The sequence below is a fragment of the Fragaria vesca genome, linkage group LG6 (genome assembly GCF_000184155.1).
Source record: "Fragaria vesca subsp. vesca linkage group LG6, FraVesHawaii_1.0, whole genome shotgun sequence".
NCBI classification, from domain to species: domain Eukaryota; kingdom Viridiplantae; phylum Streptophyta; class Magnoliopsida; order Rosales; family Rosaceae; genus Fragaria; species Fragaria vesca.
Genome location: NC_020496.1, coordinates 36,106,288 through 36,130,627, shown reverse-complemented (window position 1 = coordinate 36,130,627; position 24,340 = coordinate 36,106,288). Strand labels below are relative to the sequence as shown.

The 24,340-nt window shown below is 37.7% G+C and overlaps 4 protein-coding genes across 4 annotated transcripts; 2 read left to right on the top strand and 2 right to left on the bottom strand.

Moving 5' to 3' along the window:
* Window positions 1–2,508: 2,508 nt before the first annotated feature.
* On the bottom strand, window positions 2,509–4,886 carry LOC101303153 (auxin-induced protein 5NG4-like). Its single transcript, XM_004306247.1, has 8 exons — window positions 4,662–4,886; window positions 4,452–4,514; window positions 4,248–4,361; window positions 3,912–4,152; window positions 3,674–3,829; window positions 3,434–3,585; window positions 3,238–3,363; window positions 2,509–2,572 (listed from the first exon to the last, which is right to left on the bottom strand). The coding sequence occupies exons 1-8, from the start codon at window positions 4,883–4,885 to the stop codon at window positions 2,509–2,511; spliced, it is 1,140 nt and encodes a 379-aa protein (XP_004306295.1). The 5' UTR covers window position 4,886.
* A 2,323-nt stretch (window positions 4,887–7,209) lies between these two features.
* Window positions 7,210–10,590, top strand: LOC101302863 (probable E3 ubiquitin-protein ligase HERC2-like). Its single transcript, XM_004306246.1, has 7 exons — window positions 7,210–7,724; window positions 8,164–8,303; window positions 8,527–8,721; window positions 9,203–9,331; window positions 9,436–9,591; window positions 9,928–10,108; window positions 10,203–10,590. The coding sequence occupies exons 1-7, from the start codon at window positions 7,210–7,212 to the stop codon at window positions 10,219–10,221; spliced, it is 1,335 nt and encodes a 444-aa protein (XP_004306294.1). The 3' UTR covers window positions 10,222–10,590.
* Window positions 10,591–12,130: 1,540 nt separating this feature from the next.
* LOC101302581 (LRR receptor-like serine/threonine-protein kinase GSO2-like) lies at window positions 12,131–13,403 on the bottom strand. Its single transcript, XM_004306245.1, has one exon. The coding sequence runs from the start codon at window positions 13,370–13,372 to the stop codon at window positions 12,131–12,133; it is 1,242 nt and encodes a 413-aa protein (XP_004306293.1). The 5' UTR covers window positions 13,373–13,403.
* Window positions 13,404–19,602: 6,199 nt separating this feature from the next.
* On the top strand, window positions 19,603–24,283 carry LOC101302291 (ABC transporter G family member 11-like). Its single transcript, XM_004306244.1, has 8 exons — window positions 19,603–19,990; window positions 20,449–20,528; window positions 20,642–21,109; window positions 22,360–22,446; window positions 22,539–22,664; window positions 22,795–22,986; window positions 23,266–23,352; window positions 23,588–24,283. Exons 1-8 carry the CDS (start codon window positions 19,603–19,605, stop codon window positions 24,281–24,283), a joined length of 2,124 nt encoding a protein of 707 aa, XP_004306292.1.
* The last annotated feature ends 57 nt before the right edge of the window (window positions 24,284–24,340 follow it).

Here is a 24,340-nt window from a genome sequence, read left to right as displayed (position 1 = left end):
GTATCATTGACCACATACCAGATTATACTATTACTAATACCTGCACAAAACAGTTGAGATAAAGGTAATAGATGGAATCATGTTCGACAAAGCAGAAGCAAAAGTTGGTGAAGTGTATTCCAATCCCATGTAGTACAGTGTTCTTCCCAACACTCTGAGATTCACAAGCTAATGAAGTTAATTCAAATCTGCATTTTTCAAAACTTATTCAGTGATTAAAAAATGAAGTGTTTTGTCCACTCACTCTAGCAGGCCTAAGAAAAAGACATTTCGCAAGATCGAAACGTTGATTTTGCTCTTATTTTTCCTGCCATGAGAAACACAAGAAAACTTAATAAGTATTTCTCAGAGTTGTCAGTCATGATGAAGATGTCAGCAAAATATACACAGGATGTAGGGTTTCGACTCTTTGATTAGTCTATCCCTCTTACTGCCTCCTCCCACTTTCTCTTGCTCTTCCATCTGCATTACTATTAATTTGCATATTGTTCCCCTCTGACTTCCTTTTAACATCAATTTTCAGCTGCAAATTATCTAACTAGTGCGAATATATAGTTCTTTGTCTCTAGCTCCAATATGTTTCACTCTCACATCTTACTATAATTCCACTTCATTTAAAATAAGGCAAGTGCTGAGTGACTATGAGAGTATGAGTCTATGTTATAATCACCTCAAGAACTGCTTTCTTTTGCCAATAATGGTCTCAATTATATTCAGACCAGTCGGTCTACCATAAATTCCACTCAGTTTTAGTATATAAAGCTTCTTTTTGATAATGAGATGCTCCCAAATCCATCACACCCTTGATATTTTATGGTACTTGATCCATAGACACAGGAGCAAACAAAAGTGCAAAATGTGCACATGAGAAATCCCCCTGCAGGACAAGAAGATATGCAGAATTGCAGAAAAAGATACCATTAAGTAAGTGCTCCTAGTGATCGAACACGAGTGAGCTCATTTCTAGGTTGTTCTATAGACTCCAAAGTCTCCTTTCTTTATAGAATTGTATGAAGAGTGTGTATACAATAGTGTGTTTACGTTATCTCACAATACTGAAATGGTTCAAGAGTGTGTATGACACCAAGTTACTGTATAAGCTTTTTCTTCACCAGGAATCATATATATGCTTTCGAATTTGTTGCTGTTCACTGCTCTTACTTAATTAAAAGTAATTCAGCACAAAACTCATTCAAACAAAATAGTTAGAATTTCACAGTACAACCAACTCATTCAAATGAAAAATAACAAAGCATGTGTCTATAAAGGAGAGTTTACCTCCAAAGTTCTTCACTTGCTCATTGGAGCTTTATGTTTTTCACTCAAGAATGGTGGCTGTATGCACAGCTGCACAGACCATAGAGTGTGTGAAAGTAGATAAGATTACTCTCCCGTGTAAAATTTACTATACTTCAGAGTATTATGGATTAGTCACTGTTTGCGATGTGTCTCATACAGTAAGTTAACTCAATAATTTCAGACCTCTATAGAAGTCTCTTGAGAACCTAATCAACCTTCTGCTATTTAGACCGGTTTTTTCTGTTTTTTTCTTTTCTTTTTTGAGAAAAATATACACTATTATTATGTAGTCATGGTTGTTAAATCTCTAGACCAAGGCTAGAGGTTAAATCTCTAACCTCTAAAGGATATCTAGGACTCCATTTCCCAAAAAACAAAAGGGTATATACAACAATACTCGGAACTTGAAAGCTAGAAGCGGAAACAAAAAAGCAAAGACAAAGTGAAAAATCTGCGTACAAAAATCCCAGCATAACAAAAATATGTACAGAACTGTAAAAAACGATATTGTGCGTTGACAGATACCACTTTGTTTTGTCAACTGGAAGTACCAGTAAAGTGCCCCTATTTACCTTGTGAGCTAAGCAGGTTGCTTTTACAGACACCAAAGTTTCCTTTCTCTATAGAATTGTATAGATAATGTTACACAGGAATTATGATTTACTGTTGTTGCTGTTGTTGTTATTAGCTACTTCCCAATTAAATGAAATTAAACAGTGAGAGAAATGATTAGAACTTGAAAGTTAAATTCAGATAAAATAAAATAAAGGATGCATCTAATTATATTCAAACAAAAAACTATGTAGTCCTGTTAACCGTGCTGCAAAATCTTTGATGAATTGTCGATGATGGTGCTTTCCCACAAACATAACAGAGTAGTATAACCCTATGAAAAACCAAAAAAAAAAAAATTAGAATAAAATACATTTTGTCACCTTATACATGTACAGATTACACTGTTTTTGTATTAGAACTGATGGAAGCTCTTATGAGGAACGCCATGTTGCACCATGCAGCATATAGGAATATCTTTCCATTTGTGAACTCGTATAGAGTACCATATACAATGGTGCAGTTGCCTACAACAAAAAGGTCTTGAGCCTTGAATCATAAGCGAAGGGAGTTCATAAAGTTTATAAAAGCTGGTTCTAGTTCATGCCGGGTATACGAGTATATGTAAATTGTTATGCTGAAGTTGTTCCTCCAATACTATATGACACAGTATTGTATGCCGATAATGATACTAGTAGTACCACTAGTGTCTTTCAAGCATCTGTAAGATGTAGAATCCAGATAATGAAGTGAATGAACAAGGAAATATGCAGCTCGTTTGTGTGTGATTTGAAATACTAGTAATGCCCTTGTATAGGTGTGGACCATGTGGAGAAATACAATCTCCCTCGTCAAGGCTAACAATATGAAAAAAAAGAAGACATTTTCCCAGCCATGGGAAAGAAACCGAGCAGATGAGCTACTATTTCACAAAGAAGTTAGTTATAAAAAAGCCGGCATGAAAATCTCGAACAATGTTTAGACTCAACCTTAGGGAATATGAACCAGGAGATACAAGAAGAACAAAGTTGATAACCTCAGAGTGAACTGCAATTATGAGTTGAAAAAAGCATACATAAGAAAACATATTCTCATAGGATTACTCTCTCCCTCTTACTGCAGCTACATGGTTGAACATACATACCCTTTTATTTTTTTCATTACAGATACATGGCTAAACATATGAAACTTGTATGATAATTTTGAAGTAATTAGCATTTAGGATTTGATACAGATGAGAGAAAGAGGACACTCTTTTCATGAGGGAGGTACATGAAAGGCAACATATACATCACCTACTATATAAATCCACAAGATCATATATATAACTTGTATTATACAATGACTATATTACAACTTCAATAGGGAGATTATTTTCTCTTTTACCTTTCTAGATTGAGCTCATGAGCTTGCTGAGATATACCATGATCAATTGACTTCTTCTCCATCTCTTTTTTCTTTCCCCAAAGAGTTGCATACAAACCAAGAAATACCAACAAAGATCCCAAAACACTGAAAAGTGAAAACATTTAAAACTCACAAGATAAAATGATTCAACAATACATCATGTCAACAAACATACCTTCCCAAGTATGTAGCTTCTCCTAAGAGGAATACTCCCATTATAGCTACAAAAATGGTCCCCAGTGGTCTAAAAGCTGTCATGAAAACTGGGCCTTTTGTACTTACTACCAAGGTCTGAACATATACAGTGATTCCAAAAATCACAATTCCCTGCAAACATTTCACCTCATCAAATTAATTTTCATAGACAGTAAATCATAGGCATGAGACAGTTCAAGACGTGTGACCGATTTCTTACGCTATACATAGGAGCAAGAATTGTGTTCCATGATAACTTCCAAGAAGAGGCTTTGTGATCTGGAATTGCTGCCATGATTGTTGAGAGCAGTGTCCCAGATAAGCAGGTCAGTGATGTAAGAGTGATTGGTGCTGGATACATTTTGATTGTTGATGTCTGCACATGAGTATTTTAAGTAACTGTAATCTAAGAGAAAGTTGTACATGTGATACAGTATTGCTTGTGATCAAAACACTACCTGTAAGATATAGAATGCTGCTAATGAACTATATGCAACAATAAGGACAAGGGAGCCCTTTATCCAGTCTGCATCTGTGGATGATTTTGAGGTAGCTGCAGTTTGATGGGAGCTTTTAGTGTGAGTTGTAATTACAGCAATGCCTTTGTAGAGGGTCATGAGTGTTGCACCAGCAAAGGCAACAAGAGTTCCCCCAATCTTGGCATGGGTACCAGGCTTGAAAATATCGAACTGTTCCATCCTGAACACATCATAATGCGAAGAGATTAAGCTACATGGACTGCGTTTATCTGATTGTATCATTGACCACATACCAGATTATACTATTACTAATACCTGCACAAAACAGCTAAGATAAAGGTAATAGATGGAATCATGTTCGACAAAGCAGAAGAAAAAGTTGGTGAAGTGTATTCCAATCCCATGTAGTACAGTGTTCTTCCCAACACTCTGAGATTCACAAGCTAGTGAAGTTAATCCAAATCTGCATTTTTCAAAACTTATTAAGTGATTAACAAATGAAGCGTTTTGTCCACTCACTCTAGCAGGCCTAAGAAAAAGACATTTCGCAAGATCGAAACGTTGATTTTGCTCTCATTTTTCCTGCCATGAGAAACACAAGCAAACTTAATAAGTATTTCTCAGAGTTGTCAGTCATGATGAAGATGTCAGCATAAATTTTAAAAAAAATTATGACTTGAGACTCAATCTTAACAACCAATAATTCCAAGAAGAATGAAGACGATAAACCTCTCAAAGAGAAATGCAAAAAGAGCAGATGCTGGAGTAGCAAAAGCATGTCCATAAACCACAAGCACATAACGACTCATGCCCTTGTCTAGTGCGACTTTGGAGATAATATTGAACCCTGCAAAGCATATATTAGAAAATATACACAGGATGTAGGGTTTCGACTCGTCGATTAGTCTATCCCTCTTACTGCCTCCTTCCGCTTTCTCTTCTTGCTCTTCCATCTGCATTACTATTTGCATATTGTTCCCCTCTGACTTCCTTTTAACATCAATTTTCAGCTGCAAAGTATCTAATTAGTGCGAATATATAGTTCTTTGTCTCTATCCCCAATATGTTTTACTCTCACATCTTACTATGATTCCACTTCATTTAAAATAAGGCAAGTGCTGAGTGACTATGAGAGTATGAGTCTATGTTATAATCACCTCAAGAACTGCTTTCTTTGGCCTCAATTATATTCATACCAGTTGGATCTACCATAAATTCCACTCAGTTTTAGTATATAAATCTTCTTTTTGATAATGAGATTCTCCCAAATCCATCACATCCTTAATATTTTAAGGTACTTGATCCACAGACACAGGAGCAAACAAAAGTGAAAAATGTGCACATGAAAAAGCCCCCTGCAGGACAAAAAGATACGCAGAAGTGCATAAAAAGATACCCTTATGTGCTCCTAGTGATCGAATACGAGTGAGCTCACTAGGTTGTTCTATAGACTCCGAAGTCTACTTTCTCCATAGAATTGTAAAGGTAACAATGTCTCACAATATTGAAATGGTTCAAGAGTGGGCACCAAATTACTGTACAAGCTTCTTCTTCACCTGGCATCATATTTATACTTTCCAATTTGTTGTTGTTCTGCCTCTTACTCGACAAAAAGCATTGAGCACAAAACTCATTCAAACAAAATAGTTAGACTTGCACAGTACAACCAATACATTCAAATGAAAAATAACAAAGCATGTGTCTACAAAGGAGAGTTTACCTCCAAAGTTCTTCACTTGCTCATCGGATCTTTAAGTTTTCCACTCGAGAACGGTGGTTGTATGCGCAGCCGTACAGACCACAGAGTGTGTGTAAAAAGAGACGATACTTCAGAGTATATAGATTAGTCATTGTTTGTTATGTGTCTTGTACAATAAGCTAAAATTTCGAATCTATAGAAATCTCTTTCTTTTTTCTTTGTTGAGAAAAATATAATTTATTGTTATGCAGTCAGCTTCTTCTTCAATCGGGATCATATATATACTTTTCAATTTGTTGTTGTCCATAGCTTCTTACCCAATTAAAAGCAATTCTGCATCATACTCCTCCGTACAAAATGGTTAGAATTTCACAGTACAAGCAACGCCTTCAAACGATTTATAACAAAGCATTAGACATGTGTCCATAATATGGAAAACATACCACCAAAGTTCTTCACTTGCGCGTTCAAACTTTAGGTTTTTGACTCGAGAACGGTGGCTATTCGCACAACTGCACAGAGACAATCGGAGAGTGTAATTGTAGAGACGAGTAGTCTCTCGTGTAAAATTCTACCATACTTTTGAAGTATTTTTTGACCTAATTTTGACAAGGCTCACATGAAAACCAGGTGGGCCGGACCCATAAATGACATTCACCCGCGGTCTAGTAAATGACCGTGACCGTTGCAGCTCATTGCGGCCAATCATAAAACCGCCCGCATAAACGGCGTAGTGCATGAGCAAATTGTAAAAACAATAGGCATCATTGATTCATTGTTAAAACTCATTGACCAAACGCTCTACGCAGTTACACATTTTTATCTCAAATACCATATCATCATTACACTGTAAATTGTTGATCTTTACGTGTTTCTCTCATTGCTTTCGCGGTATTCATCTATCTTTCTTGCAATTTATCTTCTTGTTCTTTACGATTCTTTATTTTCTTGCATTTTATTTGCTGCACTTTACATTCTTATACGTTATTTGTTTGTTTTTGCTTCCATCTTATGTACTTTATACAAATCATGTAAGAGTAAATTATAAAGCATAATCAGTTTGTTTCTGCACTTTCCATTTCTTCGTCTGCACTCCTATTGAATCAAGGCATCAAGGTAGCACTTTATTCTTTGATTTTGTGTTTATTGTAACTTGTGAATAATCGCATCCAGCAGTTTTATAAATAATCACTCACATTTTCACATTCACTCACGGAGTTGCACATACATAAACACAATAGCTCGTAAAGCCTATTGGTGTCTCAAGTCCTTGCATCCAAGGTAGACAAAACCCAGCGGCCGATAGTGATCCTTCTTTAGCCCACAATCAATAAGTCAAATCAGCTCAAGATGAACAAGCACAACAAACCCTCATTTGGTCTCTCGGCCGTGAGTTAGCACGCCAGCGCACATGTCTCCGAGCCAAAAGAACACATGTAACCAAAAAAAGAATAAATAGAAAATAGAAAATGTTAAACCCTTTTCTAAAACCCTCCAAATTAAAGCCCCTCCTCCTCCACTCTCTCACTCTCTCCTGATCAAAACCTCAACAATGATCAACTAAACCACCAACAAACAATGACCGCCTACCACTCTCTCCGCCACCGCTCTCTCACGCACCTCACGCGCCACTTCTCCACCGCAACCAAAACCAAAACCCAAATCCCCACTCTCTATTCCCCCAACGACGCCGCACCCACCACCGCCCTCCAGCTCCTCTCCTGGGGCCGCGGCGCCTCCGGCCAACTCGGCGGCGGCATCGAGGAAATCCGCCTCTACCCATCTCCGGTAGCCAACCTCGCCGTCCCTTCCTCCTCCTTCACTCTCTCACCGACTCCGGGCAAACTCCCAACACCCAAAGCCGGCAATGACGTCATGGAGGTGGGCATTTCTTGTGGGCTGTTTCACTCTTCGCTATTGGTGGACGGCAAGGTTTGGATTTGGGGTAAAGGCGACGGAGGTCGGCTTGGTTTTGGGCATGAGAACTCTGCGTTTCTGCCCACTTTGAATCCCTATTTGGATTCGATACGGTGCGTTTCGCTTGGTGGGTTGCACTCTGTTTCGCTCACCACTCTCGGCGAGGTCTATACTTGGTCAGTACAATAGTAAAGACTTCACATTTCTAGCGTTTCATTAGTTGCATTCTCTAGTTTGTAGAAAAATGTGCTGCTTTTATTATTGTCACATTGGGTTAATGTTTTGTGTGTATAGAAGAATCTGGTTAACTAGGCCTAAAGTTTGAACCTTTAGTAGATTTTGATAGCATGTTCTTGTAAAGTTTGTAAATTGTCACTGCGCAGAAATGATCCTATTGAGTGTGCACGTTATGTGTAGTGAGGCTTACTTGCTATCAAACTCTCAAAGTTCGCATGTTAAACTTGTTATCGTAGTCCAAAACAATTTCGTCGTTTTGATAGAATTACATTGTTTTATGTGTGCTGCAAGTTTTTACGTGAATTGAGTGTATTGCTTTATTGATTCATGCTTTTGGTTGGATGACTTAATTGTTGTCATTAAACATGAAGCTTGCAGGGGTTATGGTGGTTTTGGTGCGCTTGGACATTCTGTCTATACTAGAGAATTGTTCCCTAGATTGGTTGAAGGTTCATGGAGTGGGAGAATACAGCATGTTTCAACTAGTGGGACGCATACGGCTGCCATTACGGAATCAGGTTTGTCATTGATATCTATGGTTGGAGTAATTTTTATTCTGGCTGGATGCATGGTACTCAGATAAGGGGATAACAAGTTAACAACTTATTTGTGGTGAAAAGTAGCATACATTTTTTGTGTGCGGCTTTGTGCATGTATAGTGGTTTTCATTTGGAGGATTTATAGATTTTATGTTTTTATTTGCTTTTCATTATGTAACTGGCTAGTACTTGTTCTATGCAGGAGAACTTTATACTTGGGGTCGAGATGAAGGGGATGGTAGATTGGGCCTTGGTCCCAATCGGGGCCCAAATGAGGGTGGTGGACTGAGCATTCCCTCCAAAGTGAAAGCATTACCTATGCCTGTGGCTGCTGTTTCTTGCGGAGGGTTTTTCACTATGGTACTAACTGAAAATGGGGAACTTTGGAATTGGGGAGGTAAGGTGCTAATGTTATGTGTATTTTTCTGTGCATCAGTGCCCTCTTTCTTATGCAAGTATATTCATTTTAGTTTCTCGGGAATCTGGTGAAAGGAACATTTGAAAGAGAAATTTTATGCTCTTATAATCATGTATCATAATATGCTGTAATTTTAGAACATAATGCCTATGCCTACTGCCTAGTAAGTATTAACTATTGTTGCATAATAATATAGGGGTGTTGTTATCAAACCTTCTCCAACATTCTCATGTCTTTAGTCATTAATTTGTGGGAATAAATTTAGACTGGATTTTATATTTTACCTACCTATGTAAATCATTAGAAGTCTATAAAGGGTGGTTTTACTGATGTTTTTCATTAACAGGATTTAATTTATTTGTTCGTTGTAGTTAGTGCCATTTTTGAGACTTCAGTCTCTAATTGTGTCATTTTTGGTGAATTTACTGCCATACTTACCTCATTTTTGGCGTTTCTACAGCAAACTCTAACTTTGAGCTTGGAAGGGGTGATAGGGTTGGTGGCTGGCAACCAAAAGCCGTACCTAGTCTTGTAGGCGTTCGTATCATTCAGGTAGCAAGTGGTGGATATCATTCTATTGCATTAACTGGTAAAGTAACAGCTCTGTTGTTATTTAAGTGGTGACTATTTTATGGTCTCTATATTTTGAAAGTTTAAGTCTTATTTTTGGTCTTTCTTTCTTGTTTATTTCAGACGAAGGTAAAGTACTTTCTTGGGGCCATGGTGGACATGGTCAGTTGGGCAACTCTTCGGTCCAAAATCAAAAAACACCTACAACTGTTAAGGCTCTAACTGATGAGCGTGTCATCTATATAGCTTGTGGAGGTTCATCTTCAGCGGCTATAACAGGTAAGATGATGCCTGTCTTTGGAACTGTGGTTTAATTAGATGTTTATCATGTTTCACTGCACTCAAGTTGATAGATATCTTGCATTTAATTTTATTTTCCCTCAGAGTGTTCAAATGAGATACAGTATATGGCACTAGTAGATTTGTATTTAGTCATGCACCTCTACTTAGTTTGGTATTGGTTGAAGGCTAGGGACTGGACTAAAAAGGAGGCCTGAGTGTGCACATGTTATGATTCAGAACTTGGTTAGGCAGATATTAATTCAAAGTAGTAAACTTGATATTTTCATACTTCTCTGAATTTAGAATTATTGAATCATCTTTGTCTCTTAATAGATACAGGTAAGTTGTATATGTGGGGATACACCAAAGATTCTCAGTTAGGAGTTCCTGGGCTGCCAGAGATACAGTCAAGCCCTGTTGAAGTTAAATTTCTTATGGAAGATGATGGATTAGGACCCCACAATGTTCTTTCTATTGCAGTTGGTGCATCTCATGCTGTGTGTTTGGTTTCAAGGTCAGATTCATAAAGTTTATTTGCACTGTGATGATTTTGTGTTTTGCTTTGTACTAAAAAAAAAAAAAACTAATTTGTATAGATTCCATAACAGGGGTAAATCATCCAAGTGAGCTGCAATGGGGGAGAAAATGAATTTCTCTAAAATCAAGAGGTTAAACTGATACAAGATTACAATGAGAGAAAGGTGAGGATCGCTAGTCAATTGAGATTCATATACCACAAAATAATAGAATTCAGGATATAAATTTGGAATACTTGAGTGCTAGAAGCTGCTTTCCCTTCTCACTCTGGCACAGTTTCTACATCAATGCTCCCTACTGAACTTGTTCAAAATCAAGCCCCTCCAAATGCTATGCCTCAGAGCCTGTTGCAAGATCTGATGACATTTGACAGAACACAATTATTGTACCCAGTTTTCCATTTTTTTAAACATTACTGTAGAAGTGGTAGATATCCCATTGTGTATTATTCTTGACTTCTTGTAATGCCCTACTCTTCTTTCCTCTTTGTTGTCCTAGTTACTTGTACTAGTCTGAGACTTCTCCCCAAACATTACTACAATTTTGGTTCAAAGTTTTCACTGAGGCTGTTCAGCTGCAGTGGAGTTCAATAAAGTATATCTGGCTGAAGTATATTGTCTTTTAGTTTATATTTCTCATGATGTCTTTACTGTTACATTATTTTCTCGCTTGAGAATGTGTGGTTAAACCCCAGTCATTAGTTTCTGTGCCTGGCTGATAAGAACTTCTACCATGCTCAGGAGGGTGCTAGAATTTTCATGCTTTGATTTACTGATTTTCACTGCTTGTTTAGCTATGGACAACAGTTTCACTTTTTATAGTTTTACCTAGTGATATGGCTAAAGATTTACCATGGCTTTTCTGAGTATCAAAGTACACATACTTTGCTTGCCTTCTTTAGCAACCATTTCCTGATGTGATGAGGCATCAGGAATTGTAACTTCCATGACAAAAAAACACATCATTGCCGTCCTTGGCTTCACCGCCAACACTGTAAAACCTGGTTGCTGCATCACGCACTCATCTTGGTCCACTCTTCATTCACAGCTTCCTTATCTTTTCTGGTCGAGACCTTCACCACCATTGCCTTGTGTTGTGTTTTAAACTATCTGGTAAGAAAACAAATAATAAGAACGTTGAGAGGGTAAACTTCCTTTGCTTGTGGGATAGGTTTTCTTGGTTCTATTTGATCCCGAGAGAGTCAAGGAGACAAGTATCAACGTGATGGTGGACCACTCGACGGCAGCCCCTCCCCTCCTGTGATCTGAGAGTCTGTGATGATAGTTTGGTGGCGTGACAAACTTCAATTATTCTCGCTCTCAGTTTGGCTCCATCCTCATTCACACCTCTCACGACAAACATTTACGAACCATTGGCCCCCATTAATACTTTCCCTTCCCTTGCATGATTTCATTTCTCAACGGAAAAGTTACTTCTTTCACTATATTGATCTGTTCTACTACTCTCAGTCTGTCGCATCATAAACAAGTAATGAAGTACATTGGTTTATCTTACTTCGACAGTGTTTTCCAGTTTGAATTCCTTAGATGTCATCTTTTCCTGTTAGTCTAAGCGTAACGTCCGATCTAGCTTCTGCTCAATAATAATGCTCTCGGACGGGTTTCATTTCCCGTACCTCGTGGTTTGCACTAGTAACATTTTGCAATCTCAATAAACATACTCTGTTAAGCACATTTCTCTTGACATTCGAAATGCAATTTCTATAAATAGATAAATAATAAGTGAAAGTGCAATCACACGAAATTTATATTTCTATTTTAAGATATGATTTTAAAATCGGATCGGAACAACAAACTAGCAATAAAATGTACTTTCTTTACAATTGACTATGACACAAGCTAAACCAAGATTTAAAGTGATTGGATATATGATTATGACGGTATTTATGTTGTACAAACTTTCTTAATATAATGTAGCTGCTCATGAAACAAACAGCCACGTATGTATCAACAATTTCTCATGTTTACCAATTTAGTAGTTATCCGTAGTTAAACACTGAACACTGCGAAGCCGGCCGCGACAACTCCGTTCCCGCGCTAGACGGGCACGCCGCGAGTCCGACCGGCGGCACCATGCAGTTGTAACTCAAGCACAATGACACCGTATCGGGCAATGCGGACCCGGGCTCCACGGGAAACCCTGATAGGTAATTGTGCTGCAAGTACAATGTTCTGGTGGTGCCCACGTACACGCTCTTAACGTACTCCCTCGGAACCGTCCCTATCAGACGGTTGTTATTCAGATACAAACTCTCCACGCCAGCCAACACCGGCGACAGCTCACCCGTCAGCGCGTTGTGGCTCAAGTCCACCACCGAGCCCTCGCCGTACGATGGCCGCTGATCCTCCTCCACCGAAGGGACCCACCCGGAGAGATTGTTCCTTTGCAGAAACAGAGAAGGGAGAGAAGTACGGAACAGCGACGCTGGGAGGGCCCCGCTGAAGTGGTTCATGCTGAGGTCGAGGTGCACCAAGTCCGGGAGCTGGGTCCCATCCATGCCGGAGATGGGTCCCACCAAGTCGTTGCCGGCGAGGGAGACGTAGCGGAGGGAAGAGGGGAGCTGTTTGGGAAGCTGGCCGGTGAGTTTGTTGTTGCTGAAGTCGAGGTGGAGGAGCTGGGACGACACGACGGCGGGTATGTCGCCGGAGATGGAATTAGAGGAGAGAATGAGGACTTTAAGCATTGGGAGGCGGAGAAGCGGCGGAGGGATGGAGCCGGTGAGGCGGTTGAAGCTGAGGTCGAGAGTGTGGAGGTTGGTGAGGAGAGAGAGCGTAACGGGTATCTGACCGGTGAGGCGGTTGTTGGTTAAGGAGATAACACGGAGGTTGACGAGGCGGCCGAGCTGGGTTGGGATTGCACCGGTGACGATTCCGGGGTAGAGAATGAGCTGAGTCAACTCTGTGAGGTCGGAAACATCTGGAGAGAGAGAGCCGGCGAGGCCGGGGGAGTCGGCGAGGCCGGTGCCGAGAGTGAGAGTGGTGACACGGCCGTTGGAGGAGCATGTAACGCCGGAGAATGTGGAGCAGGGATCTGAGGATGCGAAGTCCCACGTGGAGAAGAAGCCGGGGTGTGAACGACGGGAAGGGACGTCGGTGAGGGAGTTCTTGATGGAAGCAAGGGCGCGGAGATCGAGGGGGTCGAGCTTAAGTTGCAGAGAGGGAAGAGTGAGACTGAGGAGAAGTAGAGAAAGGAGTAGAAGCAGTGCATGTGGGTTTTCCATTACAGACACGCTGAGCTTACTTCAGTGAGAGCTGAGGAGGAGGAAGAAGAAGAGGGTGACGATATAACCGTTAGGTTTCGTCACAGAGTATTAATTTGGGATCGACGGGTGGTATTTATTGGCATTGTCTTATGATAGATTTGAAAATAGCGTCGGTTTTAATTTAGGGCTTAGCTTAAACTGAGTAGTATATATGGATCTCCATGATTATGAGCTTTTACTCTTTTAGTGGTTTGGAGGGTGAGGGTGGTTATAAAAGCCTTAACTGGTTAGATGATCATACTTAATATATTGGTCTGGATCATACTTTCTGGTGATCGATCATGGTGGGTTATCAACTTTTCTTTTTCACTTTTGTTAAACGTGCTTGCAATTAGCAGATGATGATTATGGAATCATGGGTTTATATATAGTTAGAACCAGTTTAGTAATTGACCAAGAGATTATGGTCAATCACGTTAGATATAAATCCAAGAATAAAAGGAATTAGTTTTAAGTTAAGTTGTTTTTTAACTCTTAATCAATTATTGACCTAGTGAAAACTACCGTGGACAGAACTCAGAAAAAAGTTCACCAACCATTCATGTTTGATTATACGTTATGGTTTAATATATATACACCTTGAATTGATCTTTGATGATGGATTGATGGCTTCATCAGTACATCATATAGAGCTTGTACTTTTTTCTGTAACAAAATTAGGTTTATGACTTAAGTAAACGGATGAATGTATGTTCAATAATTTTGAGTTGGTGAACTTTGTGGCGTTCGATTTATATTTAAAAATTATTAAGTATGAATTTCTTAATCGGTTACTGGTTAATTAGTACGTGAACGACACTGTTAATGAAATAGCGTTGTACTCTTGTCTAAAAATGTTTAGGGAACTAAAATTATTTTTCATCCAATTTTTGTAGTTATTACAAAAGATTTTAGCAGCATCAGAAGTCGATATCTTGCTCATTTGACATGTTAATTTATCAATATGCTAAACACTATGGAGTCGCGTTTTGTACTGATTTCCTGGATCACTAAATTGGTAAGGAGAGTCCTAAAATATTTACACAAAAATAATGAGCCGAGTTTAGTGATGAAGCAATGAAATCCGTCAAAAAGTATAAACAGAATTAACTTTAAAAAAATTAATCAGTTTTTCTAATAAAACACTCTACCCTAAACAGTAAAAACCTACAAATTGGGATTCACAACATCACATGAAGATCCACCAATGTTGCGCAAAATAATAACTAAACTGATCACACACTTCCCATTTCCCAATCTACAGTGAACTTGGGCAATTGGCCAACCAAGTAGAATCAGTATCTCTGGACTCTTGACTCTTGACTGAGAGACCCATCTGACTCTGCCATGTCCAAAGATTCATGTCAGCAACTCGATAAAAACCTAGTTAAACCAAGTAGTTACAGTGTTACACTGATCGACATAACTGAAAGACTAGTTTACTGACCAATGATCTGAACTTATTAATATTGACAAAACTCACTCAAAAACAAAATACAAGAACAAGACAATTGTCTTAGCTAAACTCCACTACTACCCTAATTAATCTAATCAAAATGACATGTTCTTAGTCAATTAGATTCAAAAAAATTCATGCACATGGAAACAGTGTGGGCAAACATGCATCAAAATCCATGTATATTCTATTGATTCATATACTACAATAATGGTAAAAACATACGAGTATATATGACACATTGTTAAATGGAGGACTACATGTAGATCCACAGACAGAGTTGAAACTTCGTGACGCCACTGCTGGAAAGATTCTCCACTGCTTGCTAGTTTAATCAGATATACGCATATGAAGGCCAAGAAGCACATCAGATATTACCAAAAAGAAGAAAAAGAAAGTGCAGAAGGAGCTTATAATAGCTTGGTCAGCTTTACGTGGGTGCTTTCCTTTGTTTATAAACTTCGACGACCAACAGATGGTCCAGTTCTTAAAGAAAATGTTGGTGAATTGCAAAGCGAGTACGTAGGTCCAGTAGTATTACTCTCATCGGCAAAGGCTGCAATTGAATAGCGCATGCGCCATGTCCAAGACTATAATGAAGGAATGGGAAGCTGTTGGTTTTGTACTGTTATAGGCGCCTCAGATCACTACCATACGCACAGTACTAGATCGAGTTTTCAATTGCTTTTTGTAACAAGTGCTTTCAGGGCAAAATGGTTCAAACAAGCTTTTCAGTGCCAGTTCCCGGGCGTTTTTGCAAGCTTTAGACGACGCTGCTGTGAGTGCTGTCTCGAAGAATTAATGGACTAGAGGCTGACTCATATATTGTTTCACTTTTGCTTAAGAAATTAGTTGAATTCGAATGCTTGTGCATGCTTTGAAATGGTACTGCGGACTGACGTTAAAATGTGGAAGCAGGAAAAACTGCTTAAGCGGGAGCTTCACGTAAATCATCAAGCTATTAGGCAAGAATTACAATATAAGTTGATTCAGATTACTGATCACGCCAAATAATGAGTACGTAACATGTTCAGAACTATAGTAACAGATCGATGAAGCTTATAGTCGTGTTACAAAGCTAGATACGTGTTCTCTGTATCAATTACCGTTCCTGTTATTAAATTACAGACAAATTATTAAGTGAAATTGGAACTACGTACGGATCAATACGAGTGTGTGATTCGTGGTCGATCTTTATTACTGGTCGGTAGCTCAGGCATATGGTCAGTTGGTCACAGAGCTTGATTAGGGTGCAAATAAAGTTAACTGCAGACAGAAAGAGGACCAAATATAGATAGGGTTAATTGGCATCTTAACTAGCTAAGCTAGAAACTTAATTCACTTACCATATAGCAACATTTGATTCCTTTTAGGTTTGGTTCTGTTCTGGTGGTATATAACTAAGATGGTGTTTCTTAATAAATGTTTATTGAAGTATTTGTACATTCTTTCCTAGCCAACACCCTATGTACGTAATCCTACTGATCGATTGAGATTCAAGTCCTCAACTTAATTAGGTCCTCCTCAGAACACTGTGTACAAACATATAACATTCTCATATATACTGCTATTAGATCAATGCTAGAGTTAGCTATGAGTCTATGACCGTCAAAAATAGGAAAACTAATTAATATAAGATCATTAAAATATTATACACACGATATGCTAGCATAAGATCATCTTTAGGAATACTAACCATTTTTAAGTTAAATTTTAATCAAATTAGCTAAAATGTCATTTTGGCTAGCCACTTTAGAAACATGGCTGCATCAATGCTCTCAATTTTAGCTAACATTACATCAACATTATTCTTCAAATAGAAATTAAATAGTTTAAATATATTTATATATCACGTAAAATATCTTTAAATGAATGTATTAAATTATAGCTAGTCTCATCTAAGTCATCTCGCTCTCTATATTTAACTAGCGAGATAGTTAAAAGTCATAATAGCTAAATTTTGACTAGTCTGTTGGAGATCCAAAAATATCAAAAAATATTAAACACACTCTCTAAAATAACTAAAAGCTAAAATAGAGAGTCTGCTAAAGTTACTCTAATGAAATATCTTATACAAAGTAGGACTTCTTAAGCACCCTAAAAACAGCTAGCATATAATTACATATTCCTTCCGTTATTGAAACCAAAATCAACATGTATATTGAGATCCTAACCAAGTTAGGACTCAATTACTCACTAAATATTTCCTGCCAAAATAACTCACTCAGAGAATACACTCCACATCCATTTCAACACAATGAAAGGTTATCTAGGCATCATATGTATGCATATAGCAGATTACATCTATGACACTAGCCATGATGTTACTGCACTGCACGTTACTGTCTTTTGGTATAGGAATGTCAACCATACATACCAATAGACCGTGCACACTGATCAGTTTCTTGTCACACCTACTCAAGACATACGAAATGTAACTTGGGTGTCTTCCCTAGCTAGCTGTTTGGGTTACCCCAACCTACTCGATCCAACAACATACGTAAACTCTTAAAGATTTAGGTGCCCAAACATAGTACTTCAGTTTCCCAAAAGGTTGAGAGTAAACATAAACTTCTCAATCCGTAGACTACTTGTGATATCCATAGTTTTCCTCCATAGTTCTGTTGATCGAGCACTCGAGCAGCGCTTCGAAATTAAAGCAAGCTGATTCTGATCCCTCATATAGTAGTGGCCAGTACTAATTAATCAAACAATATATAACTCATGTCATCCTTTGTAATGCTTCATAGCATAAACTGGGAACTATTATGAAGAACGTGAACTCAAAAATACGAAACGATATCAAAGAACAAGTGTACATAAGACCGCTCAAATCTTGTAAGCAACAAATTGAATCTGTTTAGGATACAAAAACAAAGAAGGAACTTGTTTCACGTTACATAGCCCAGATGTTTAACGTGTAGCCCAATTTGTTTTGTAGAACGGAGCCCCAAGTCCAAATTGTAGCCCAAAATATTTCATCAAAAATCGGTTTCCTTTTGGCTAGTTAAGGAAACAGATGGGGAGTTTTGGGTGTCGATTGAAAGAAAACATATGGGTGGGTGTATTCTAATACAAGCTTGATATATATTTTGGATTTCAATAATCTAATTTTCCCATTAATATATGGCTCTTGTGCTTGAATCTCACGAAAAGAAAACAGATTAAAGATGAAGAAGAGGTAGGGTTGGGGACGAATTGCATAATGATGGCGATAAATTGATGATGATTTACACTTATCTTTCAGAGGTTAAAATGTAGTTGACTAGTTGTATTAGGGTGGTAATAGTCCCACCTTCTTGCTTTTAAAAACAAAAAACAAAACAAATTTGTTATTAACACACACACTATTTATGATGATAGCCAATCGTAAAACAATTTCAAGAGACAAATTTTAAATAAAATTGAAATGTGTGGATAGAAAAATAGATAAGGTGTGTTAATAGCAAAAAATGGTGTGTTAATAATATCACCCAAATAAAATTGTTTGTCAATAATTTGCTATAATTAGTTATGTTTTTTCTTTTCTTGGATTACGTGTAGATTCTATAACTAATATCAAGGGATATAGAGAAATTCTAGATCGTCACCAAACTGGTGAGTTTGGTATAGTTTCTGGTATTGTGTGACCGACCAATAGTTCGGTTCAGTGCCCCTTTAATCACAATTCAGTGTCGGTATTGCTAGTTTTCAGAATCAACATCATATTTTTTTTATTTACGGTTCAATGTCGGTTACGCTAGTTTTTAGTTTTTCAGTGTTAATTTATAAGTTCACTCTTAGTAGGAGCTACAATTAGGCATATTCCCTGAAATGATGTAAAAATCAAGTAACTATTTAAGTATGAGGGACAGCCCACGCTTGAGAGACTTGAACTGAATTTCATATGTTTTAACTTTTAAAGGTTAAGTTACGTAAAATTGCATTTAATTTTCCTACCAAATATCTACCCACATCTAACTGGAAACCAATTATTCAAGTTAATTATGTTGCATATAATTGGTGGGTGACCGTGATAAATCTCAAAAGCTGTTTTACTAATTGTGAACGCATTCTGAAAGATATATGCATGCCAGGACAGAAATGGGTTCTTCTTAGTTCTTGCCGGAAACAATGTGATAGTTTATAACAATTACAGAAATGGGTTCTTCTTAGTTCAGTGCTGGAAACAATGTGATAGTTTATATCGATCTTAATACAAAGTTTATCATGCATGACTTGCATCTTTGCAAACCGCCAATCCGCCATGGAAACTGGCCGGCGCGGCAATGGCTACACCGAACACCACCGCTAGAAACTGGCCGGCAGTCTTACAGATCTGCGTCCAAAACTTCTCCCTAAAGAAAAACAATAAGAATGTACCAAAATTAATATGGTCTATAACTATGAACAGGGAGGTGGCTGGTCGAACTACCGCCTTTATGAGTAATACTGGATTGAGTTAGGCATTCACCGAGATAATCGATGCAGCGTTCAAGTTTAACTATGCAAGGAAAGGGCCAGGCCAGACCGTTCTGAAAGACACGTACTTGAGAGACGATAAGAATTCCAATACGTCAAGTGTTTACTAAAGTAGGTTCATGCATTTATTTTTCCCACCAAATTTATTTTGTTAATTGCATGCATGATCATTACCTGAAAGGTCTGGAAACAACTGTCTAAATTTGCCGTTGGAATTATCGTTGCACGATATTCCCAACTATATATGTGCGTCTCTCGAGCTCACTTAATTAAGGACTGTCTAGATCTTCTTATGGCTTCAGTTACATTTCATTCTAATGTTCAGCTTATTACTTATATTCATGAAAATGAATATGGTTATCATCCCAGTAATCGCTCTGGAGTCGAGGAGGTTGAAACGGTTGCTAGAGAAGATGCGGTAGTGATAGAAGATTCCATTCGAAACCGAAACCATATAAAGATTCCGGTGATCGAAAATGATGAGGGTATCTTCTTGACATGGGAAGATCTGTGGGTGAGAGTAGCTTCAAACTTAAATGAGAGAGAAAAGCATAGCAGTGATGAAAGAAACTGCAGATCAATCCTCCGAGGGGTAACTGGTTGTGCCAAACCAGGGCAGCTCTTGGCTATAATGGGTCCTTCTGGTTGTGGCAAATCTACTCTTCTTGATGCTTTAGCAGGTAATGATGTTTTGAAGCATGTATAAGGAGCTGATGTATTGTGCTATTCATGAGAGAATCTGCTATTTCTCTTTTGTTGTTTTTTTTATGGAAAAATTAAAAAGAAATCAACATTTGATAAGTCTCTAGTTTTTTTATTATTATTTCTAGCTAGCTAATTAAAGAGAAACTTGCAATTTTCTTATCCATGTACGTATATGCTTGGTACGATTTAGTACAAATATTACAAATAATTTACTTTTACACAGTTATAAATTGTATTAAAGTGACAAAAATTGTACCAAACATGCATATATGCCTTTGTTTTCAGTCTGACTATTTCTTTTAAATAGTAATTAACTTAAATGAGTTAAATCTAAAACGAGTCTAGTACAAAAATCCAAATTAATTATATGTACGATTACAGGTTAATTATATATGTAAATTTAGTTATAATTGACAGAAATGATGACATTCAGGTAGATTGAGTTCAAACACAAGGCAGACAGGGGATATCCTAATAAATGGACATAAACAAGCACTAGCTTATGGAACTTCGGTACGTAAAGTAGTTATAGAAACTAACATAAATTATTTTCTGTACGTACATATATATAAGGTTTACAATGATATATGACCAGCTATATATGTGCGTGTGTATGCGTTATACAGGCATATGTGACACAAGATGACACTCTGATGACCACATTAACGGTGAAAGAAGCTGTATACTATTCTGCTCAACTGCAGTTACCAGATTCAATGACTATGTTGAAGAAGATAGAGAGAGCACAAGTGACTATAAGAGAGATGGGTCTGCAAAATGTCATGAACACAAGGATCGGAGGTTGGGGAGCCAAGGGCCTCAGTGGTGGAGAGAAAAGAAGAGTCAGCATCTGCATTGAGCTTCTTACACAACCAAAACTTCTCTTTTTGGATGAACCAACAAGCGGACTTGACAGCGCTGCGTCTTATTATGTCATGAGCAGAATTGCAAATCTTGGTCATAAATCGTCTCAGAGGACCATAGTTGCTTCCATCCATCAGCCTAGCTACGAAGTCTTTCAACTGTTTGACAATCTTTGTCTCCTGTCTTGTGGTGAAACTGTATATTTTGGTCCAGCTTCTGCAGCAAATGAAGTAAGATATCTTTTCTCGATTGATAATATGCATTGAAAGTATAGAAATGGATTAAAAACCAGATGAAGCACAGATAAGAACAATTTTCTTCAGCAGCTTGGTGCAAAACCTCAATGAGGGAAAAAACACCAAGCAAGATTATTTTATTAATTTTCAAAACTTTACAAGAAGTAATTCTCACACAACTACAAATTCTTGTATCTGTTTTGATTCTCACTTCTCACACAAGTGAATTGAACTCATGTATCTCTAAAAGAGAAACTGAATCAAAGGCACTAAGACTAATATCACTCTTAGTTCTCTAGTTCTTACACACAACTAGATACAAGATCCAAAATCTAAGACTTATACACTCTTAGTTTCTGCAAACTGATTCTCACACAATCAGTATACTTCGGTTCTTTCACACTATCAGTTAGCTGAGTTCTTCAACACAACCAGCTACAATCTTCCACCAAACCTTTGCTTTAGCAATCTCAAGTGCAACCTGAATGCAAGTAAGAGAGAAAGTCTCAGTCTGTGGAATATCACACTCAAGCAGTCTGTGAATTGATCATGCACAATATCAACTTCAAAAGGAAGAATTCTAATCAATCACCAAAAAGCTTGATTTACACAGACCACAGCATAAACAATTTATAGAGGTTGACACTCCCCTTCAACTAATGCGATTCAATGAGAAAATCATTTTTTCGTTTAAGAAGAAATGCAGTCAGTTCACTATTATCTTGCACTTTCCAAAAACTCAAGAAACAGTTTCATGCTATAACATAGCAATCATATAACAACAGATTAATTTCTTGGCTGCTGAGAGCAATGATTAAGTCCATATATTTATATGAACATATATGATTTTAACAACACAAGATTAATGCAGATAATAATTCTGATATCCCTGATTTGTAATAGAACCAAATCAGATATGGTAGATTAATTACACATCCTGCAAATATTCACTGTAAAGAAAACTGATATGGAAAATTCTAGACATAAGATTTTTCACCAGAAAATCAGCAAGTAAACAAATAAGTTGAAAAAAAGATTAACTTACCATATAAGATAAGTTTGAAGTTCATTACCTTGAGATTTGCATCAAACGAAAATACCTCTGATCAAGCTGCTGTCATGATTGCTTCCTTTCCTAGTGACATTAGGAGTTCTTGGTGTTGAATAGTAATAGCCAATATATTAACATGCATGGGGCTGTAACTAATTAACTTCTACCATGCTCTGATTTCAATTCATCATAGTTTTTTGCTGCATGTGGTTGTCCATGTCCACCTCTCCTATATCCATCAGATCACTTTCTCAAGACCATAAACAAAGATTTTGAGCTGGTAAGCAATTTTCTTTTGATCTTTCTTGATCCTGCTAACTAGTGTTTTTTTTTCTTCAAAATAGCGGTTTTTCGACATGTTTTCACTTGCAGAACATCAAGCAGGGTTTAGCGGGAAGGACACCCACAGAGGAAGCTATTCATACGCTGATCAAGTCTTATAAAACATCTGATAATTATCGCCAACTTCAAATACAGATATCTGAAATATACAAAAAGGTAAGCTAACTATGTAATCATCAATTCGTTTTCTGTATTGTAAACGACTGTGGCATAAAAAATGACATAAATGCCTCAATTGCAGCTAACTAGCTTTATTCTTCTATATATTTACATGGAATCCATTTAGGATTGTGAAGCATCAGAAAAGAGAAGTCATGCTGGCTTTCTCACACAATGTTTCGTGCTTACAAGAAGATCCTTTGTGAATATGTACCGTGATCGAGGCTACTACTGGTTGCGCCTTTTCATCTACATAGCCTTAGCTGCCGGCCTAGGCACTATCTATTATGATCTTGGATATACTTTTGCATCAATTCAGGTAAGATATTGATAGAAAGATATACATGCATGATCGACTCTTAATTTTCAATTACTTGTATGCATAGTTGCTTTCATCAGGAGAATCCTAGCTCCTTGAAGTGTCCGATATAATTAGCCCGGCTAAGTTTTTACGCCCATATGATGCGTTTGTTGCTCGCAATCTATTTGCAATATTCATTACAAATATTCGAACGTACAAATAAGGATTTCATGTAAACTCTATTGATCTGTACGTAGTCATGGACTTGTTTGATATACGTACATTAAATTCTTTCAGGCACGAGGCTCTCTACTAGCATTTGTGGTTTCATTTCTAACCTTCATGGCCATTGGTGGGTTTCCTTCCTTCGTGGAAGACATGAAGGTACTTATCATCATCTCCATCTAAGTGAACTACTAATGATCGATCACATAATAAGTTAACTCTTAAGAAAGGGTTTTACTAAACTCCATCTAAGGGAATTCAATTTTTGTTATATAAATGTAGTAAGCAACTCTGATCGTATTCTTAACTCTCCTTGATAATTCAACTTGTGACCACATCACTGCATATATGTTAACAAATTAATAAGAAATAGTTTTGCTTTTGTACATGTTAGGTATTTGAACGTGAAAGGCTGAACGGCCACTATGGTGTTATTGCATTTGTCTTCGCCAACACATTTTCTTCGATGCCTTTGTTGATGTTGATTTCACTGATTCCTGGGGCAACAATCTACTACCTTGCTCGACTGCACAGTGGATTTGAACACTTCTTCTACTTTGCTTCTGCGCTATTTGCTTGCATGATGCTTGTTGAGAGCCTTATGATGATAGTTGCGAGCATCGTGCCGAATTTCCTAATGGGCATAATAGTTGGTTCTGGATTGCAAGGGATTATGTTGTTATGCGGCGGCTACTTCCGGCTACCAAATGATCTTCCAAATCTTGTGTGGAAATACCCGTTGTACCATATTGCCTTCCACAAGTACGCATTCCAGGGAATGTTTAAGAATGAATTTGAAGGAACAACGTTTCCGAATGCTCAACTTGGAATCGGTAATAACTCTAAGAAGCTTAGTGGCGAACGCATTCTGAGAGATATACTGCAGGTGGAAATGGGTTACTCTAAATGGGTTGATCTTGGTGTCTTGCTAGGAATGATAGTTCTGTATCGAGCTTTATTCTTGGTTATTATCAAGATCAATGAGAAAGGGAAAACCATTACCTTTGCACTTCTCTCTGTCGCTCCCAAGCGAAGCATGCAAGTATTGGTGAATCCCTCCTCTATTCCATTGCATGGGGAGAGCGAATAGAATTGTAACGTCCGATATATGATATGATGATCACCTTAATAAGGTACGTACGTACGT

Bases quoted from the DNA above. Each gene is read 5' to 3' on its own strand.
- LOC101302291 (XM_004306244.1), top strand. From the start codon at position 19,603: ATGGCTTCAGTTACATTTCATTCTAATGTTCAGCTTATTACTTATATT. The intron at 20,529-20,641 runs GTACGTAAAGTA...TGCGTTATACAG, and splicing joins CACTAGCTTATGGAACTTCG to GCATATGTGACACAAGATGA. The intron at 21,110-22,359 runs GTAAGATATCTT...AATTCATCATAG, and splicing joins CAGCTTCTGCAGCAAATGAA to TTTTTTGCTGCATGTGGTTG.
- LOC101302863 (XM_004306246.1), top strand. From the start codon at position 7,210: ATGACCGCCTACCACTCTCTCCGCCACCGCTCTCTCACGCACCTCACG. The intron at 7,725-8,163 runs GTCAGTACAATA...TGAAGCTTGCAG, and splicing joins CTCGGCGAGGTCTATACTTG to GGGTTATGGTGGTTTTGGTG. The intron at 9,592-9,927 runs GTAAGATGATGC...GTCTCTTAATAG, and splicing joins ATCTTCAGCGGCTATAACAG to ATACAGGTAAGTTGTATATG.
- LOC101302581 (XM_004306245.1), bottom strand. From the start codon at position 13,372: ATGGAAAACCCACATGCACTGCTTCTACTCCTTTCTCTACTTCTCCTC.
- LOC101303153 (XM_004306247.1), bottom strand. From the start codon at position 4,885: ATGGAAGAGCAAGAAGAGAAAGCGGAAGGAGGCAGTAAGAGGGATAGA. The intron at 3,586-3,673 runs GTAAGAAATCGG...AAATGTTTGCAG, and splicing joins TTCTTGCTCCTATGTATAGC to GGAATTGTGATTTTTGGAAT. The intron at 2,573-3,237 runs GTAAAAGAGAAA...TACATCTTACAG, and splicing joins CATGAGCTCAATCTAGAAAG to ATGCTTGAAAGACACTAGTG.